This window comes from Pelodiscus sinensis, chromosome 19 (assembly GCF_049634645.1).
Source record: "Pelodiscus sinensis isolate JC-2024 chromosome 19, ASM4963464v1, whole genome shotgun sequence".
In the NCBI taxonomy this organism is placed as follows: Eukaryota; Metazoa; Chordata; order Testudines; family Trionychidae; genus Pelodiscus; species Pelodiscus sinensis.
The window spans coordinates 29912984-29928824 of record NC_134729.1 but is presented as its reverse complement, the minus strand read 5'-3'; the positions used below and the strand labels follow the sequence as shown (position 1 = coordinate 29928824).

The window sequence follows — 15841 nt, the reverse complement described above, 5'->3', positions numbered from 1 at the left end:
TCCGAACTACATTCTCCTGCGGCTCCACGTGCTGCCCAGCCCAAAACTACATCTCCCATCAGCCCCCGGGCCTGCGCACGCTCAGTGGAGGAGACGAGCCGCAGGAAGATGGAAGGGGGGAGAGAGAGACTCCGGAGTAAGTGAAATTTAACTCGGTAGCCGCATCAAGGGCAGCTGCTGCGGGAGGAGCGCGCCTGGCCCGGAGGAGGCTCCAGCACCCAAAGGGTTAACTAGCCCCAGTGTCCTGCCTGCCCCGCTGCTGCTGCAGGAGTTGGTGAAACTTCCTGGCAAGTAAGTTTTCTCGCCTGGCAGCTGAGTGGCCAGGCAGGCTTGGGGCTCCCACGCCTGGCTGCAGCCCCTGGACCTGGGTCATTCCCTTGGTGCAGCGGGGAGGGGCCTGGCCCAGACTGGGCGAGCCCTTCTCTTTATGAAGCAACATGCAGGACAATGTAGCACTTTAAAGAGCAACAAGAGCAGTGAGGCTGCGGCTCCCTAGGGCGCAGGCATGGGGCAGCTGGGCTCCCAACACTTCCCAGCCCAGGCGCAATTGTGACCTGCCCCCTGGTATCGCCTTGCAACGGACTGATGCAATCCCCCCGCCTTGTGCCAAGGGAGCCGCACTCAAGTCAGTGCCCAGGAGCCCGGGGGAAGCCTGGCAGGGTCTGATTGCAAAATCTAGGCCTCGCTCATTCCTTTTGCTCCCCAGTCTAATGAAAGCAGCTGGCGCTGGGGACTGTAAGTTTGCAAGGCTCAGCAGTGGTTATGGGGCCAGATTCTGCTCTCAGTGATGCGGTGTAAATCAGGAGTAGCTCCATGGACTTCAGTGGATTTGCTCCTGATTTGCACTGGTGTCAGTGAACCCAGAGTGAGGCCTCGCTGTGTGCATGTCACACTGAGGTGCAATATAAGCAGTGCAATTGAGCACGAGGGGTTTTGCGGGGGCCAGGCCATCTTTACTTCCTGGGTCATCTACACTTCAATCAAGTGCAAGGTTAAAACCAGACGAGCCTCTTTAGGGACAGAGAAAGTGAGTGTGGGGAGGATTTGAGGAGGTTCAGTTCCTCTGGGTATGTCTACACTAGCCCCCTAGTTCGAACTAGGGAGGCTAATGTAGGCACTCGAACTTGCAAATGAAGCCCGGGATTTAAATATCCCCGGCTTGATTTGCATCTTCCCGTCCGGGCACCATTTTTAAATGCCACTAGTCCGGACTAAGGGTACGTCTAGACTACATGCCTCTGGCGACAGAGGCGTGTAGATTAGGCTACCAGACATAGGAAAATGAAGCGGCGATTTAAATAATCGCCGCTTCATTTAAATTTACATGGCTGCCGCGCTGAGCCGACAAACAGCTGATCAGCTGTTTGTCGGCTCAGCGCGATAGTCTGGCCGCGCGGGTGTCGACATCAAAGGTATTTGTCCACCACCCAGGTATGCCTCCTGGGATGAGGTAAATTTAAATAGTCGCCGCTTCATTTTCCTATGTCCGGTAGCCTAATCTACATGCCTCTGGCGACAGAGGCATGTAGTCTAGACGTACCCTAACTGCCCGCAGCTACACGCGGCAGTGAAACGGTAATTTGAACTAAGTCCTTAGTTCGAATTACCTGTTACTCTTCCTGGAATGAGGTGTAACAGGTAATTCGAACTAAGGACTTAGTTCAAATTACTGTTTAACTGCCACGTGTAGCTGCGGGCAGTTAGTCCGGACTAGTGGCATTTAAAAATGGCGACCGGATGGGAACATGCAAACAAAGCCGGGGATATTTAAATCCCAGGCTTCATTTGCAAGTTCGAGTGCCTACATTAGCCTCCCTAGTTCGAACTAGGGGGCTAGTGTAGACAGAGCCTCTGAGATAATCAGGCCCTTGGTGTCTCAGCCTGAGCTGCCAGTGTCTGTGGCCTCCTTTTCAAAATGTATGTGCCTCAGTTTCCCCACCTGTAAACAGGGACAGTGAGGCTGACCAGCCTGACGGGAGGGCCTTGTGAGACTTTGTTCATTCCTGAGCATAAAGTGCCGTGCATCAGAAACTGATGTGTGTGCAGACGCCCGGCATTGTGTGCTGGCCGGCATCTTACTCCCATTGATTTCCATTCCTCACTGCCATGGCACTGGAGACGCTATGGCTTCCATGGCAGGACCAGGTTAGCAGCTGCCTGTGTTAATCCAGTGCAACCGTGCCCAGCCTCTGCTGCTTCCTTCCCTTCCGACGACGGGGGGCTGGATACTCTGTGGGCTTTGCTCAGGGGGGCTCTGCTTAGAATCTGGTCTGTGAAGCTGTCTCCACTTTCCCGTTCAGTCCTGCCCGCGTCTAACCTCGAATGCCTCTTTCCTTCTCTTCTCAGTGTAGGGCGAGTTTCTGTTTCCCCACCTGGGCAGGAGCGACCATGACAGACGATGGCATGGACTTCCAAACCGACGCGCGCCCAGGGCCTGGCGCTGCCAGCCGCAGCCTTTGCGGGGAGCTCCTGGAGCCGCCCGCCATGGCCCTGGAGGAAGGTGCCTTACCAGCACTGGCCATGCCAGCAGCCTCTGAGGAAAACCCGCACGGTCTGCAGCCGCCGGAATCCCCCTTCAGTGCCCTGTGCTCTGGCCTGAACTCTGCTGCAGCTGGGGCTGAGCTGCCTCTCCATGCAGCCGCCATGGAGCCACCTGCCTGCGAGGGGACCCTGGGGGGCCTGCAGAGCCCTGGTTCCTCAGACCTCCCGGACGCTGGGGAAGCACGTGAGGAGGCGTGCAGGGTCCCGGGAGGGGGGATGGACGCTGCTGCAGCTGGGAGTGATTCTGGCTGTCCCAGAGCCCTGGCCAGCACAGAGCAGAGCGACCTGGTTTGCATGGACCTGGATGAGGCGCCTGAGGCCCACCTGGGAAGGGAGGAATGGGCTGAGACCGTGGGGGAGGATGGCCAGTCGGAGATCCAGGGCCTCCTCACCCAGCTCCAGTCCCTCAGCCCCAGCTTCCATGACGACTTGCCTGCCTCGGAGGGCGACCCGCTGCTGGCATCGGACTGTGGCGCGGGGCCTCATGGGGGAGAGGTGCCACTTCCCCACAGACGAGCCGTTGGCTGCTGCCAGGGCCTGCCGGGCGAATGCTCTCCCTGCCTGCTGCACGTGGCCACGGGGAGAGGCCTGGGGGTGCTGCCCTGCCGTGCCCGGTGCTCTACCAGCTCCCGGAGGAGCCACGGCCTGCTCTTTGCAGAGGCTGACCGGGAGGACTTGCTGAGCCTCCTGCACCATGAGGGGGGCCTCCCTGCAGAGGGGAGTGAGGAGACCCCCCTAGCCAGGTCAGACAGCCTGGCTGGGAGCGATGCGGCGGCCCTGCTACACCGAGAGAGCCCGGTGGCCCGGCAGATGGAGGAGGCTGCTTCGCAAGCAGGCAGCCCTCAGGCAGAAGGCTCCTGCCGGTGGTATCGGACACGGGGAGCCTGTGAGGAAGACCCTGCCTGTGCAACTCCAGACAGTCGGGACAGCTCCCCAGAGCCTGTGTGGGCGGCCATGTCTGCCCCTCCCAGCCAGGGCCCAGAGCAGGCCCCCCACGGGAGCACGGCCGTGAGTGCTTTGCAGGCTGCTGGGGGTGCCCTGGGCTGGGGCTGGGCTCCGCTACCTCTGGGTGGCAGGCCTGGAGCTGAGCCCTTTACCACATCCCCTGGCAACCGCTCCGCAGAGCGGCTGTGAGTCAGCCCTTGGCATGAGAGCCCCAGGCCGGCGGGAGGGGAGCAGATGCCCCCGGCACCCTGCTGTGCGTGAGGCATTCCCGAGGGCAGCTGGTAGATCTAGGTGCTGCCGCCCAGCGGGGAGGACACAGCCACAGAGCCCAGCCAGGCCTGGTCTGGACCCTCTCAGGGCCCAGGGACGAGGTCTGTTCTCCACCGGGTCTGCCCCACGTGTGTCACCCAGATGGGCTGGCACAGGCAGAGCAGCTCTGCAGGTGCATGAAGGGCTGGCAGCAGGTTCCTGTCCCCACTCCCTGGGCTGTGAGCTACCCCAGTGACCTCCTCCCTGGCATGCTGCCCACAGACTTCCAGCAGCCTTGGCCTCCCCTTGCTCATCACCCTGCTCCCACCTCTGCCCAGGGAGCTGCCCTCTGGCATTGTCCCCTTTGGCTGCTGCCCAGCGCCGTGCCCTTGGCTGGAGGCGGCTGGCAGGGCCCTGGCTGCTGCTTGACCTGGCCTAGCCCTCACTGATCTGTCACTGCTTTGCAGGCTAAAGAAGCCTTGGCATCCTATCCAGCCTTCAAAGAGGGTGAGTGACTCGTTTGCGTGTCCCGGGTGCCCTGTCTCCCCAGCCTCTGGGCCATGGTGCAGATGGTAGCTGCTCCCAGGTGCTGTGCAAGGAAGGGTGGGGCGTGTGTCTTTCGCTGCCCTGGCTCACTGCAGGAGGGTTCTGGCTGTGTAGCCCTGGGCGAAGGGCCAGCATGGGGAGGGACTAGGGGCGTAAAATGTTGATTATTTGGCTAATCAAATAGTCAATGCATCGACTGTTCGATTAGTCGATAAGGGCGCATCCCCCTTGGAAGTGTAGTGGCAGCTGTTGCTACGCTTCGAAGGCGAAACCTGCGGGGAGCTTGTCCCATGCTGGTCCCGCGCTCGCTGCGGCGTTTCAAAGCGGCAGCACTGCATGGAGCCTGGTCCCCAGCTGACCCCGGACTCCACACGGTGCTGCCGCTTTGAACCCTGGGCTGCCCGCAGCATTTCAGAGCGGCAGCACTGCATGGAGCCTGGTCCCCAGCTGACCCCGGACTCCACACGGTGCTGCCGCTTTGAACCCTGGGCTGCCCGCAGCATTTCAAAGCGGCAGCACTGCATGGGGCCTGGTCCCCAGCTGACCCTGGACTCCTCACGGTGCTGCCGCTTTGAACCCTGGGCTGCCCGCAGCATTTCAAAGCGGCAGCACTGCATGGAGCCTGGTCCCCAGCTGACCCCGGACTCCACACGGTGCTGCCGCTTTGAACCCTGGGCTGCCCGCAGCATTTCAAAGCGGCAGTGCGGCGTGGAGCCCGGGTCCTGCGCGGCACTGCCGCTTTCAAGCATCCCCTCCCCCCCACTGACTCTTTCTGATAGAGGCAGCAAGTGGGGGGAAGCGACTAGTCGACTAGCCTGTCGACTCTCCAATAAGCATTTGCTTATCGACTAGCCGTTCACGTCCCTAGTGAGGACACAGGGTCCAACCTTGCTCTAGTTGTGCCTTTGTGAAATGGGCTTGGGGGTCCCAGCTGTGTCCCTGCGCTGCGTAACCTTCCTCGCAGCTCTCTGGGACGGGTCCCCGGGGGCCGCCACAGCAGGGGGGGGGGAAGGGCTGGCTGCTGCCCCGTGTTGGTGAGGGGCAGGGGGCACCCAGCAGCACCTGAAGGACAAGGAGATGCCCTGGGGACCTGGTATTCGCAGCCCCAAGGGAGGGCAGAGGTGAGGTTCTGGCCCTGTGGAATGGGGCAGTGCCCACAGGGAGCTCACTGGTGGGTGTCCTGGAGAGCAAGAAGCGTGAAACCCCAGCAAGCACCACTTCTGCTGGCAGCCAGCCACCCGCTGGGCCCCAGCCCTGCTGCTTGAGCCTGGCCAGGGGCTGTGTGAGGAGAGGGGCACAGGCTGGGAGTTCTGCCATGGCGGGTTCAGGGCTGTGGAGCGGGGGCACCGTGCCCAGGCTGTGGGGATGGGAGCAGAAGCATGGCAGGGCGCTCTCTGGCTTTCGGTGGAGGAGGGGGCAGGGAGTCGGGCACTGAGAGGCAGGGGGTAGCCTGACCCCCAGCCAGGAGGGGAGGTTGCTGAAAGAGACCCTGGCAGTCAGCAGCAGCTGGGCCTGGCTTCAGCCTGGGGTCACAGGCCGTGGCAGTGGAAGGGACGGGAGGAGCCGTGGCCAACGCCCGCCTCTGGCTTCTCAGTGGCAGGTCCCTGCGAGCCAGAGGACCTCCTGGATGGAGTGATCTTCGGAGCAAAGTATCTGGGCTCCACCCAGCTGGTGTCGGAGAGGAACCCCCCCACCAGTGTCCACATGGCGCAGGCCCAGGAGGCCATGGACAGGGTCAAGGTGGGTGTGGGTGCTGGGTGAGCCGGGCGGTCGCTAGTGCAAGTGGACGCTGCCACCTGCATCTGTTCGGTGGCACCCAGCCCTGTGGGCAGAGACTGCTGAGATGAGCCCCTGCCTGGCACGAGCTGATTTTCACCCACCGGGAGCCTCAGTGCCCCCATCGATGCAGCTGAGGAGGTGCCCTCGCCATGCACGGAGCACTGCATGCGCCCTGCACTGCACTGCAGGAAACTCCTGGGCTCGCTGGCCTGGCACAGCAGCGGGTCAAGGGGAGCAGGCTCCCCGGGCTGCTCTGCCTGGGACAGCAGGGCGAAGCTGGGCGCGCCGTGAGCGGCTGCCTGCATTTGCATCGCCTTCTCACCCGCCCCGGCTAGTGCAGTCGGCAGCTGGGCACGTGAGCTCCCCGAGGTTTATCCTGTTTGTACTGGGAGCTGGTGTGAAGAGCAGGGAAAGCAGGTCACTCCGGGGTGCGTTTGCGGCAGGGAGCTGAGCGCCCACTGGCTGGGTGGAAGGGGTTGGGGGGATTCGAACAGGGTTCCCACAGAGGGGGAAGGGATCAGGAGACCTGAGTTCCAGTCCCACGGCTGACACAAGGCAAGGCCTGCCTGTGCCCCAGTTTACCCCGTTAAGAGGCTGATCCATCCCTCTTGCATGGTCTGTGTGAAGTGCTCCGTGGGGGTGCTGAGATGAGGTACCGGAAGGCAGGGAAACCCAGTCCGTTACCTAGCTGCTGTTAGCCAGTGCGCTGTGAATTCTAGAACCAGGCTGCATGTTCACGGAGACTCATTGAGGGGAGACTGGGGCACGGAGTGAGGTGGTGACTTACCCTTGGCCCAGCTGGGACTAGAGCCCGGGAGTCCTGGCTCCGTCGCTTTCTGTGCCATGGGGCTACTGGCAAGCATCCACACTGGCGCTTTTCCTTACCGTGCTGCAGGCGCCAGATGGGGAATCCCAGCCCATGACCGAGGTGGATCTGTTTGTCTCCACCCAGAGGATCAAGGTGCTGACGGCCGACTCACAGGTGTGTAGGAAAGGGGATGTCGTTCCAGGGCCCGGGTCACCTCTGCTAGGAGAACCGGCTTGTGCCTGTTAGAATCTCTCCCCACGAGGTGTCCCCATCTCTGCACCACGCTCCCTCTGACTCGGATCAGGGTGCTTGGCCTAGGCAGAAAAGCAGCCTGAGGCTGTGTGTGAATGTGCTTCAGTTACCTGCGACCCCACCTGATAAAGGGGCTTTCCTCCAGGAGGATCCCACAGCTGCAGCCAAAATGCAGCCACCTCTGGGGTGGGCCTGCACAATGATAAGCTTGCATGTAAAGGGAAAGCTTATCGTCTTTGTATGTTCCTTAGGATTCCTCTAGGTAGAGGTGTGCTGGGGCAGAGCCCCCTGTGCACGCTCCTAATCTAATCTAAGCCTGGTTTATATTGACTGATCACTGAGTCGCATCAGTATGCGACAGGTGTCGGTCTCAGTGTGCGTGTGGCTGCCTTCCGGACGAGTAGAGAGCCGATGCGGGTTGGGTTTCTCCTTTGTAACCACCAGGCCCATGTAGTCAGGTCTCTGGTGGTGCAGGACCCAGAGGAGCAGATCCCCAGTTCTTGGCTGAAGGCATGTCCAACCTGTAACTCAGAAGAGGGTTCTCCCAACTGTGTGGTGGGTGTTTGAGTGGAATAGCCACCAGAGCCACAGGCTGTCCAAGGACCCTTCCCTCTGCTGCGTTCACTGGGCTCCTTGCGTCTGGAGCCTGGGCACTCCAGCGAGACTGCCCCGGGCAGCAGGGTCGCTGAACTTTGAATCGCTCACCCCCCAGAAGGCCATGATGGACCATCCCCTCCAGACAATCTCCTACATCGCGGACATCGGCACCATCCTCGTGGTGATGGCGCGCAGGAAGCTGCCACGGCGGGCAGACGCCTCGGGAGAGAAGCGGCTTTACAAGATGATCTGCCACGTCTTCCATTCCACCGATGTGAGTCGGAGCCAGGCGGGGCCTTGGGCGGAGCTTTACACAGGCAGCGAGCCTGGAGCTCTGGATCCCAGTCCGATCCCAGGGCCAGCAGGTGTCATGAGCTGGGGGTTCTCAGCTTGGCCTGGAGGCATCTCATTTGCACTTGTCCCTGCTGCTGTGCAGGGCCTGTGCCTGGTGCCTCAGTAACCCTCATCTCCGGCCACCTTGGGCACCACCCGGGGGTTCTCTGGGCTGTAGAATCCCAGGCCAGGGGGGAGGGAAGATGTGTGGGGGTGTCTGTGCCATAGAGGGGGCCCTGGCTGGGGGGTGTCTGTGCCATAGAGGGGGCCCTGGCTGGGGGCTGGGGGAGGGGAGAGGCATGGGGGTGTCTGTGCTATACATGGGGCTGGAGGCATCACATCCCCCCCCCCCTCCCCCACGGCTGCACTAGCAGGTTTGGCTGTGCCGTGGACGGGCTGGCAGACAGGTTAGCTTTGTCCTGCATGGTGGGGTGTGAGGGGATGGAGCCCTGTCCTGGGGTAACCTCGGGCGTCTCCTCCTGCAGGCGCAGCTCATTGCTCAGGCCATCGGGCAGGCCTTCAGCCTGGCTTACCAGCAGGTGCTGCAGGCCAGCGGCATCGACCCGAGCCAGCTGTGCCCCCGCCAGGACAGCTGTGCCCTGGAGAGCCGGGAGCTGCACAACGGGGACCTGGCCCACTTCTCCAAGCAGGAGAACTGCAGGGACGTAAGGGCCACCGGCAGGGGCGGGTTCCCTGGCACCTCACGCTCCAGCTGAACTCCGGGCAGGGCAGAGCCTCGTGTGCTTCACCCACCAGGGCCTCCCTTCTCCCTATGGCATCACTGTGCTTCCCCTGCCCTCCCAGGGCCAGTGCTGCACCCACCCCTCCGGGATCTGGGTCTGGAGTAGCCATGAGCCACCCCGTGCTCTTGGGGCCTGCGCCGGAGCCTGCTCCTGGCTCTGCAGTGTTCTCTGTGCCGGCCCCGAGAGTCCCCTGGGCCCACCCGGCTCACCGGGCCCTGCTCTGCCCGGCCAGCCAGCCCCGAGAGTCCCCTGGGCCCACCCGGCTCACCGGGCCCTGCTCTGCCCGGCCAGCCAGCCCCGAGAGTCCCCCTGGGCCCACCCGGCTCACCGGGCCCTGCTCTGCCCGGCCAGCCAGCCCCAAGAGTCCCCTGGGCCCACCCAGCTCACTGGGCCCTGCTCTGCCCGGCCAGCCAGCCCCGAGAGTCCCCTGGGCCCGCCCGGCTCACCGGGCCCTGCTCTTCCCAGCCAGCCAGCCCCAAGAGTCCCCTGGGCCCACCCAGCTCACCGGGCCCTGCTCTGCCGGCCAGCCAGCCCCAAGAGTCCCCTGGGCCCGCCCAGCTCACTGCTGTGCCTGGCCTGCAGATCTGCATCCACAAGCAGAAGGGGGAGATCCTTGGCGTAGCTGTCGTGGAGTCGGGCTGGGGCTCCATCCTGCCCACCGTGGTCATCGCCAACCTCATGCACGGAGGCCCAGCCGAGAAGTGTGGGGAGCTGAGCATCGGGGACCGGCTCATGTCCGTCAATGGGACCAGCTTGGTGGGGCTGCCCCTCGGCACCTGCCAGAACGTCATCCGGGTGAGGAGGGGAGGTTGGAGGGATAGTGGTGAGGGACGGCCTGCCCTTGCGGACGGGCTGCCCTGACAGCTTCCATCAGGGCCCCTGCGGCACTAACGCACCCTCCTCCCCCGCCCCGGCAGGACCTGAAATCGCAGACGGAGGTGACGCTGAGCATCGTGCACTGCCCGCCTGTCACCACCGCGATCGTCCGCCGGCCCGACTCCAAGTACCCCCTGGGCTTCTGTGTGGAGGACGGCATCGTGAGTGGGGGGGCCCTGGGGCGAGAACCGGTGGGCTCAGCGGCTGGCTCTGCTCGAGCCTGGGAGAACCTCCAGCCAGCCACGGAGCTGCGGGCGCCTGGCCCGGGGCTGCCTGGTTCCAGGAGAGCGAGGGAATCGCTGGGGCTGGTTGCGTGGGGGCACCGGCTGTAGGGGGGGAGGGACATACAGTGAGGCCCGAGCGCGTTGCCCCAGGGCGCTGAGCGCCTGCAGTCTCCCTGTGCTCCCCCCCGCACGGCCGTTGCTGCGTCCCCGCTCCCTGGCGCTGTCCTGCTGCTCCCATGGCTCGGAACCAGGACTCCAGGAACAAACCCGCTGCCGTGGCCCAGAGCGAGCAGCGGGGGTGCTGTGCAGTGTGCGGGCCGAGGAGCCCGAGGGAGGGAAGGGCGAGCTTTGTGGGGGTGGGGCGCTGGGCAGGGGCTAGTCTGCTCTCACCGGCACCCCCTGCTGTCAGATCTGCAGCCTGATGCGCGGGGGGATAGCAGAGCGAGGCGGCATCCGCGTGGGCCATCGCATCATTGAGATCAATGGGCGGAGCGTGGTGGCCACCCCGCACGAGAAGATCATCCAGATCCTCACGCAGGCCGTCAGCGAGGTGAGCGGGCCAGGCCCCCTGCCCTGTCGGGGCTGGTGTGAGGCAGATGCCAGCCCTGAGCCCCCTGCCTTGGCTTTGGGGAGGAAGAAGCAGATACGGAGCAGACCACTGCCATAGCAGGGGGAGTCTGATGTGGGACAGACCCTGCCCTGTTGGGAGGGGGGGCTCACTCCCATCCTGTGGCTCCTGACCCATCTCTTGTAGGAGTAGATGTGGGGCTTACTCCCCCCAGTTTGTTTCCCAGCCTTTGGTGGTGACTGGAGGCCTAACAGTGAAAGTAGGAAAAACAGAAGTTAAAAATCACTTAGAAAAGTTCAATGTCTGCAAGTCGTCGGGCTTGATGAAATGCAGCCTAGAATACTCAGGGAGCTGCTAGAGGAGGTATCTGAGCCTTTCGCGATCATCTGTGGAAAGTCATGGAAGTCGGGAGAGATCCCAGAAGACTGGGATAAGGGGAATAAGGGCAGCCCAGGCCGCTTAGCTTCTGTGTCAGGAAAGATAATGGAGCACGAATGGTCTTAATTCAAAATGATCTAGATAACAGTGACCTGGGAGAAATGCTCTGAGGTAAAGAGGATGAAGTTCAATAAGGACAAATGCAAAGGACTCCACTTAGGGAGGAACAATCCGTTTCACACACAGGCTGTGTCTACACTGGGCCACTTATTCCGGAAAATCAGCCGCTTATCCGGAATAAGCTGCGAGCTGTCTACACTGGCCCTTGAATTTCCGGAAAAGCAACGATGCTCTACTGTACAAAATCAGCCACTATTCTGGAAAAATTATTCTGCTCCCACTCGGGCATAAGTCCTTATTCCGGAACACTGTTCGGAAAAGGGCCAGTGTAGACAGCCCAGTAGTCTTTTCCGGAAAAAAGCCCCAATCGCGAAAATGACGATCGGGGCTCTTTTCCGGAAAAGCGCGTCTACATTGGCCACAGATGCTTTTCCGGAAAAAGGGCTTTTCCGGAAAAGCAGCCTGCCAATGTAGACACTCCTTTTCCGGAAAAACTTAAAAACGGAATAGTATTCCGTTTTAAGCAGTTCCGGAAATTCATGCCAGTGTAGACACAGCCATTCAGAATGGGAAGTGACTGTGTAGGAGGGAGTACTGCAGAAAGGGATCTAGGGGTCATAGTGGGCCACAAGGTAAATAGGAGTCAAAAGTGACATTTCAATAAAAAGCAAACCTGATTCTGGGCTGCATTAACAGGAGTGTCGTGAGCAAGACACGAGAAGTCATTCTCCTGCTCCACTCTGCGCTGGTTAGACCTAAACTGGAGTATTGTGTCCATTTCTGGGCACCACATTTCAGGAAGGATGTGGACCAATTGGAGAAGGTCCAGAGAAGAACAACAAAAATGATGAAAGGTCTAGAAAACATGGCCTATGGAGGAAGACTGAAAGAACTGGGCTTGTTTAGTTTAGAGAAGAGAAGACAGAGGGGATATGACAGTTTCAAGTACCTAAAAGGTTGTTAAAAGGAGGGAGAAAAATTCTCAACATCTGAGGATAGAACAAGAAGCAGTGGGTTTAAATTGCAGCAAGGAAGGTTTAGGTTGGACACTAGGGCTACATCTACACTGGCATGATTTTCCGAAAATGCTTTTAACGGAAAAGATTTCCATTAAAGCATTTTCGGAAAAGCACGTCTAGATTGGCAGGATGCTTTTCCGTAAAAGCACTTTTTGCGGAAAAGCGTCCGTGGCCAATCTAGACGCGGTTTTCTGCAAAAAAGCCCTGATCGCCATTTTCGCATGTGCTGTTTACACTGGCCCTTTTGCGCAAAAGTCTTTCGGAAAAGACTTTTGCCCGAACGGGAGCAGCGTAGTATTTCCGGAAAGCACGGACGATCTTACATGAGATCGTCAGTGCTTTTCCGGAAATTCAAGCAGCCAGTGTAGACAGCTGGCACGTTTTTCCGGAAAATCAGATGATTTTGCGGAAAAACTTGCCAGTCTAGACACAGCCTAGGAGAAACTTCCTAGCTGTCAGGGTGGTTAAGCACTGGAATGAATTGCTTAGGGGGGTGTGGAATCTCTCATCGCTGGAGATATGTAAGAGCAGGTTGGATAGGCATCAGGGATGATCTAGATGGTACGAGGTCCTGCCGTGGGGGCAGGGGTCTGGACTTGATGACTCTCAAGGTCCCTTCCAGTCCTAGTGTTCTAGGATTCCCGGTTCTGCTCTGCAGTGGGCGGGATCCCTAGTCACACGACTGGTTAAAACACCTTGTCTGCCTGGACTGTGGGAGCAAAGCCTTTCCCCGTGCAGCTCCCACTGCCCCTCCTCTGCCTGCATCCCCCTGCCAAGGGCTGCGACTCGTTCTTACCAGCTGCCCTTCTCTGCCTGCAGGTCAGCTCAGGAGCTGCCGGCACTAACTGAAGTGCAGGTGGTGCATGGCAGGGTCCCCGAGGAGCTTTCTGCTCTCGCCATCTACAGGCTAGCAGGGTTACATTTCCTGGAGTGGCAAGTGATGGCTGTTTACCCTCACCTGTGCCTGAGCCCTGGGCAGCTGGCAGGGTTAACCTGGGACTCCCAGCCAGCTAGCCTGAGCTCCCCTGCAAGCAGGATTCTGCTAAGAACTGTTGGTCTTTTCTCGCAGGTCCTCCTGTTTGCCCCTTAACCTGGGCAGGACACTCCATCTCCTGCCCGACCTTGCTTTGTGCGGGTAGCTGTGCCTGGTTAAACCAGCAGCTCCACCCCACCCCACAGATGGCTGCATATGTCCCAGCCCATGGGAGGCTGGAGCAGATCCCACCCAAGTGCGTGTCTGAACAGAGTCCTCCCAGCTGATTCACTCTCTCTCACTCCAGGTCCACATCAAGACCATGCCGGCCTCCACCTACCGGTTACTGACCGGCCAGGAGCAGCCCATCTTTCTCTGAAGGGCGGAGTTTGCATTACCAAGCTGGATCTGCAGCAGCTGCCTGGCTTTGGGGCCCTGGCCTGGAGCAGCTGCCCCCAAGGGAAGGACAGGCAACATCTCCGGTTCCCTCGAGGCTGCTGGGGGCCAGATCCTGCCACTTTTCGTCTCGTACAGGGACCCACAAGGCAACCCCCACCATATACCCGCTGGCCTTTTCTGGGGGTGCTCTGCCTGGCCTCCCCAGGGGGGGCTTCAGACCAGGCCTTAACCCACGTTTGGACAGGGTGAGAGACCCAAACTTGGCTCCTCTCCTGGGCCTCTGTATGCTCAGCCCCTTGGGTCCTGTCTCACAGGGCGGAGTGGGGCCTGGGGAACGCAAGCTGCTTCCTTTGCCCCAGTGCCTTAGTGTGGTGGGCTGGGCCTGAGCCAGAGCCAGCAGGGCCAGAGGTGCTGTCGGGGGGGAGGGGTTGCCTGCACCCGCACTCAAAGGGAAGCGGCAGGAGCCATGGTGTGCCTGCTCTATCGGCCAGACTCCAGGGCCTGGGGGCACATCCGGCTGAAGCCGGCAGCAGTGGCCTGGTGGAGCACAGGAAAGGGACTGTGCTGTGGGCAGTGATCCTTCCCTGCTGCTGGGGCCAGCCACCCCTGCCCACCGGCGCGGCTGGGGCTGGCCCTGGGGAAGGTGCTGGGCCCAGCATGAGGGGGGGGGGGAGGTTTGACAGCTGGGGTAACCGCAGTAACAGCTTCTTGCTACTGGCCTGCGCTGTGATTTTAACCTGTACTGCCTGCTGCTGTGGGAATAAAGGCTGACGTGTCCTGCACTGACCTGCGTGGGGGGGACTGCCCTGCGGGCGTGTGGGGCTGGGGCCCTGCTTCCTGCCGGAAGGGGTGCAGCAAACAGCCCTGGGCGGGCGAAGGGGAGCCGCTGTCCCTTTGCCAGCAATCAGCTCCCCCTAGCTGGTCCCCAGCCAGACCAGCAGAGGGCTCCCCAGTGGTGGCCCCACCCCCCCATCCCAGCTTTGCTCCTGCCCCAACACCTGCCCCACACGGCTGGCTTGGCAGTCTGGGGCTACGTCCGCACTCGCAATGCCACTGTGCAAGAGGGGCAATGCAGACAGCTCCTGGCACAAGAGCCTCGTCTGCAAAAATGGCGGCTCATTAGGTATGCAAATGAGGCTCAGCAACATTCCACGCTGCGCCTCATTTGCATATTTCTCGCACAAGAAGCCAGGAGTGTAGACATAGCCCAGGGGCGCAGGTTTGGGGCAGGTGGGCCTGCCCAGCTCCAGCTGAGGAGAGGGGGTGGAGCACCAGAACTTACAATCCTAGGGCTGGCCCAGACCTCAGGAGGCATCGAGTCCAGCCCCCTGCCCTAGGCAGGACCAACCCCACTCAATCATCCCAGCCAGGGCTGTGTCAAGCTGAGACTTAAACGCCTCTAGGGATGGAGATTCCCCCCTCCCTAGGGAACCCAGCCCAGCGCTTCCCCCCCCCTCCTAGGGAAAGAGTTTTTCCTAATATCCAACCTGGACCTCTCCCATTGTAACTTGAGACCATTGCTCCTTGTTCTGTCACCACCGAGAACAGCCTCCCTCTGTCCTCTTTGGAACCCCCTTCATAAAGTTGAAGGCTGCTCTCAAATCCCCCCTCACCCGTCTCTTCTGCAGACTAAACAAACCCAAATCTCTCAGCCTCTCCTCATAGGTCCTGTGCTCCAACCCCCTAACCATTTTCATCACCCTCTGCTGGACCCTCTCCAATGTGTCCACATCCTTTCTGTAGTGGGGGGCCCAGGACTGGACACAATACTCCAGATGTGGCCTCACCAGAGCCGAATAAAGGGGAATAATCACTTCTCTAGACCTGCTGGCAATGCTCCTCTTAATGCACCCTAATATGCCATTAGCCTTCTTGGCTACAAGGGCGCCCTGCTGACTCATATCCAGCTTCTCATCCACTGTAACCCGCAAGTCCTTTTCTGCAGAACTGCTACTTAGCCATTCGGTCCCCAGCCTGTACCAACGCTTGGGATTCTTCCATCCCAATGGCAGGACTCAATGCTTGTCCTCGCTGAACCTCATCAGATTTCTTTTGGCCCAATCCTCCAATTTGTCTAGGTCACTCTGGACCCGATCCCTGCCCTCCAGCGTATCTACCTCTCCCCCAGCTTAGTGTCATCTGCGAACTTGCTGAGGGTGCAATCCATCCCCTCAGCCAGGTCATTGATAAAGATGTTGAAGAAAACTGGTCCTAGAACCGAACCTTGGGGCTCTGCTAGAAACCAGCCGCCAACCAGACAGCGAGCCATTGGGCCTGACACTCTAGTCAGCTTTCTATCCATCTTACCGTCCATGTATCCAATCCACATTCCCTTAACTTGCTGGCAAGAATATTGTGGGAGACCGTATCAAAAGTCTTGCTAAAGTCAAGGTCTATCACATCCACTGACTTCCCCATGTCCACCGAGCCAGTTCTCATCCTAGAAGCTAATCCGATTGGTCAGGCACGACTTGCCCTTTGTGAATCCATG

General features: G+C 60.3%; 1 protein-coding gene across 2 annotated transcripts; it reads left to right on the top strand.

Moving 5' to 3' along the window:
• APBA3 (amyloid beta precursor protein binding family A member 3) lies at positions 1 to 14132 on the top strand. Of its 2 annotated transcripts, none has more exons than XM_075903312.1 (11): positions 1 to 136; positions 2347 to 3549; positions 4203 to 4242; positions 5876 to 6021; positions 6956 to 7042; positions 7833 to 7991; positions 8536 to 8715; positions 9376 to 9588; positions 9711 to 9830; positions 10303 to 10443; positions 13259 to 14132. In XM_075903312.1, the coding sequence occupies exons 2-11, from the start codon at positions 2389 to 2391 to the stop codon at positions 13328 to 13330; spliced, it is 2319 nt and encodes a 772-aa protein (XP_075759427.1). In that variant the 5' UTR covers positions 1 to 136; positions 2347 to 2388; the 3' UTR covers positions 13331 to 14132. The 2 variants fall into 2 exon arrangements, with proteins under 2 accessions (XP_075759427.1, XP_006132662.2); XM_006132600.4 differs by having other exon boundaries at positions 73 to 291.
• Positions 14133 to 15841: the final 1709 nt, after the last annotated feature.

Coding starts and splice junctions, on each gene's coding strand:
- APBA3 (XM_075903312.1), top strand. CDS start 2,389: ATGACAGACGATGGCATGGACTTCCAAACCGACGCGCGCCCAGGGCCT. Junction 3,550..4,202: donor CCCCCCACGGGAGCACGGCC/GTGAGTGCTTTG, acceptor ACTGCTTTGCAG/GCTAAAGAAGCCTTGGCATC. Junction 9,831..10,302: donor TCTGTGTGGAGGACGGCATC/GTGAGTGGGGGG, acceptor CCCTGCTGTCAG/ATCTGCAGCCTGATGCGCGG.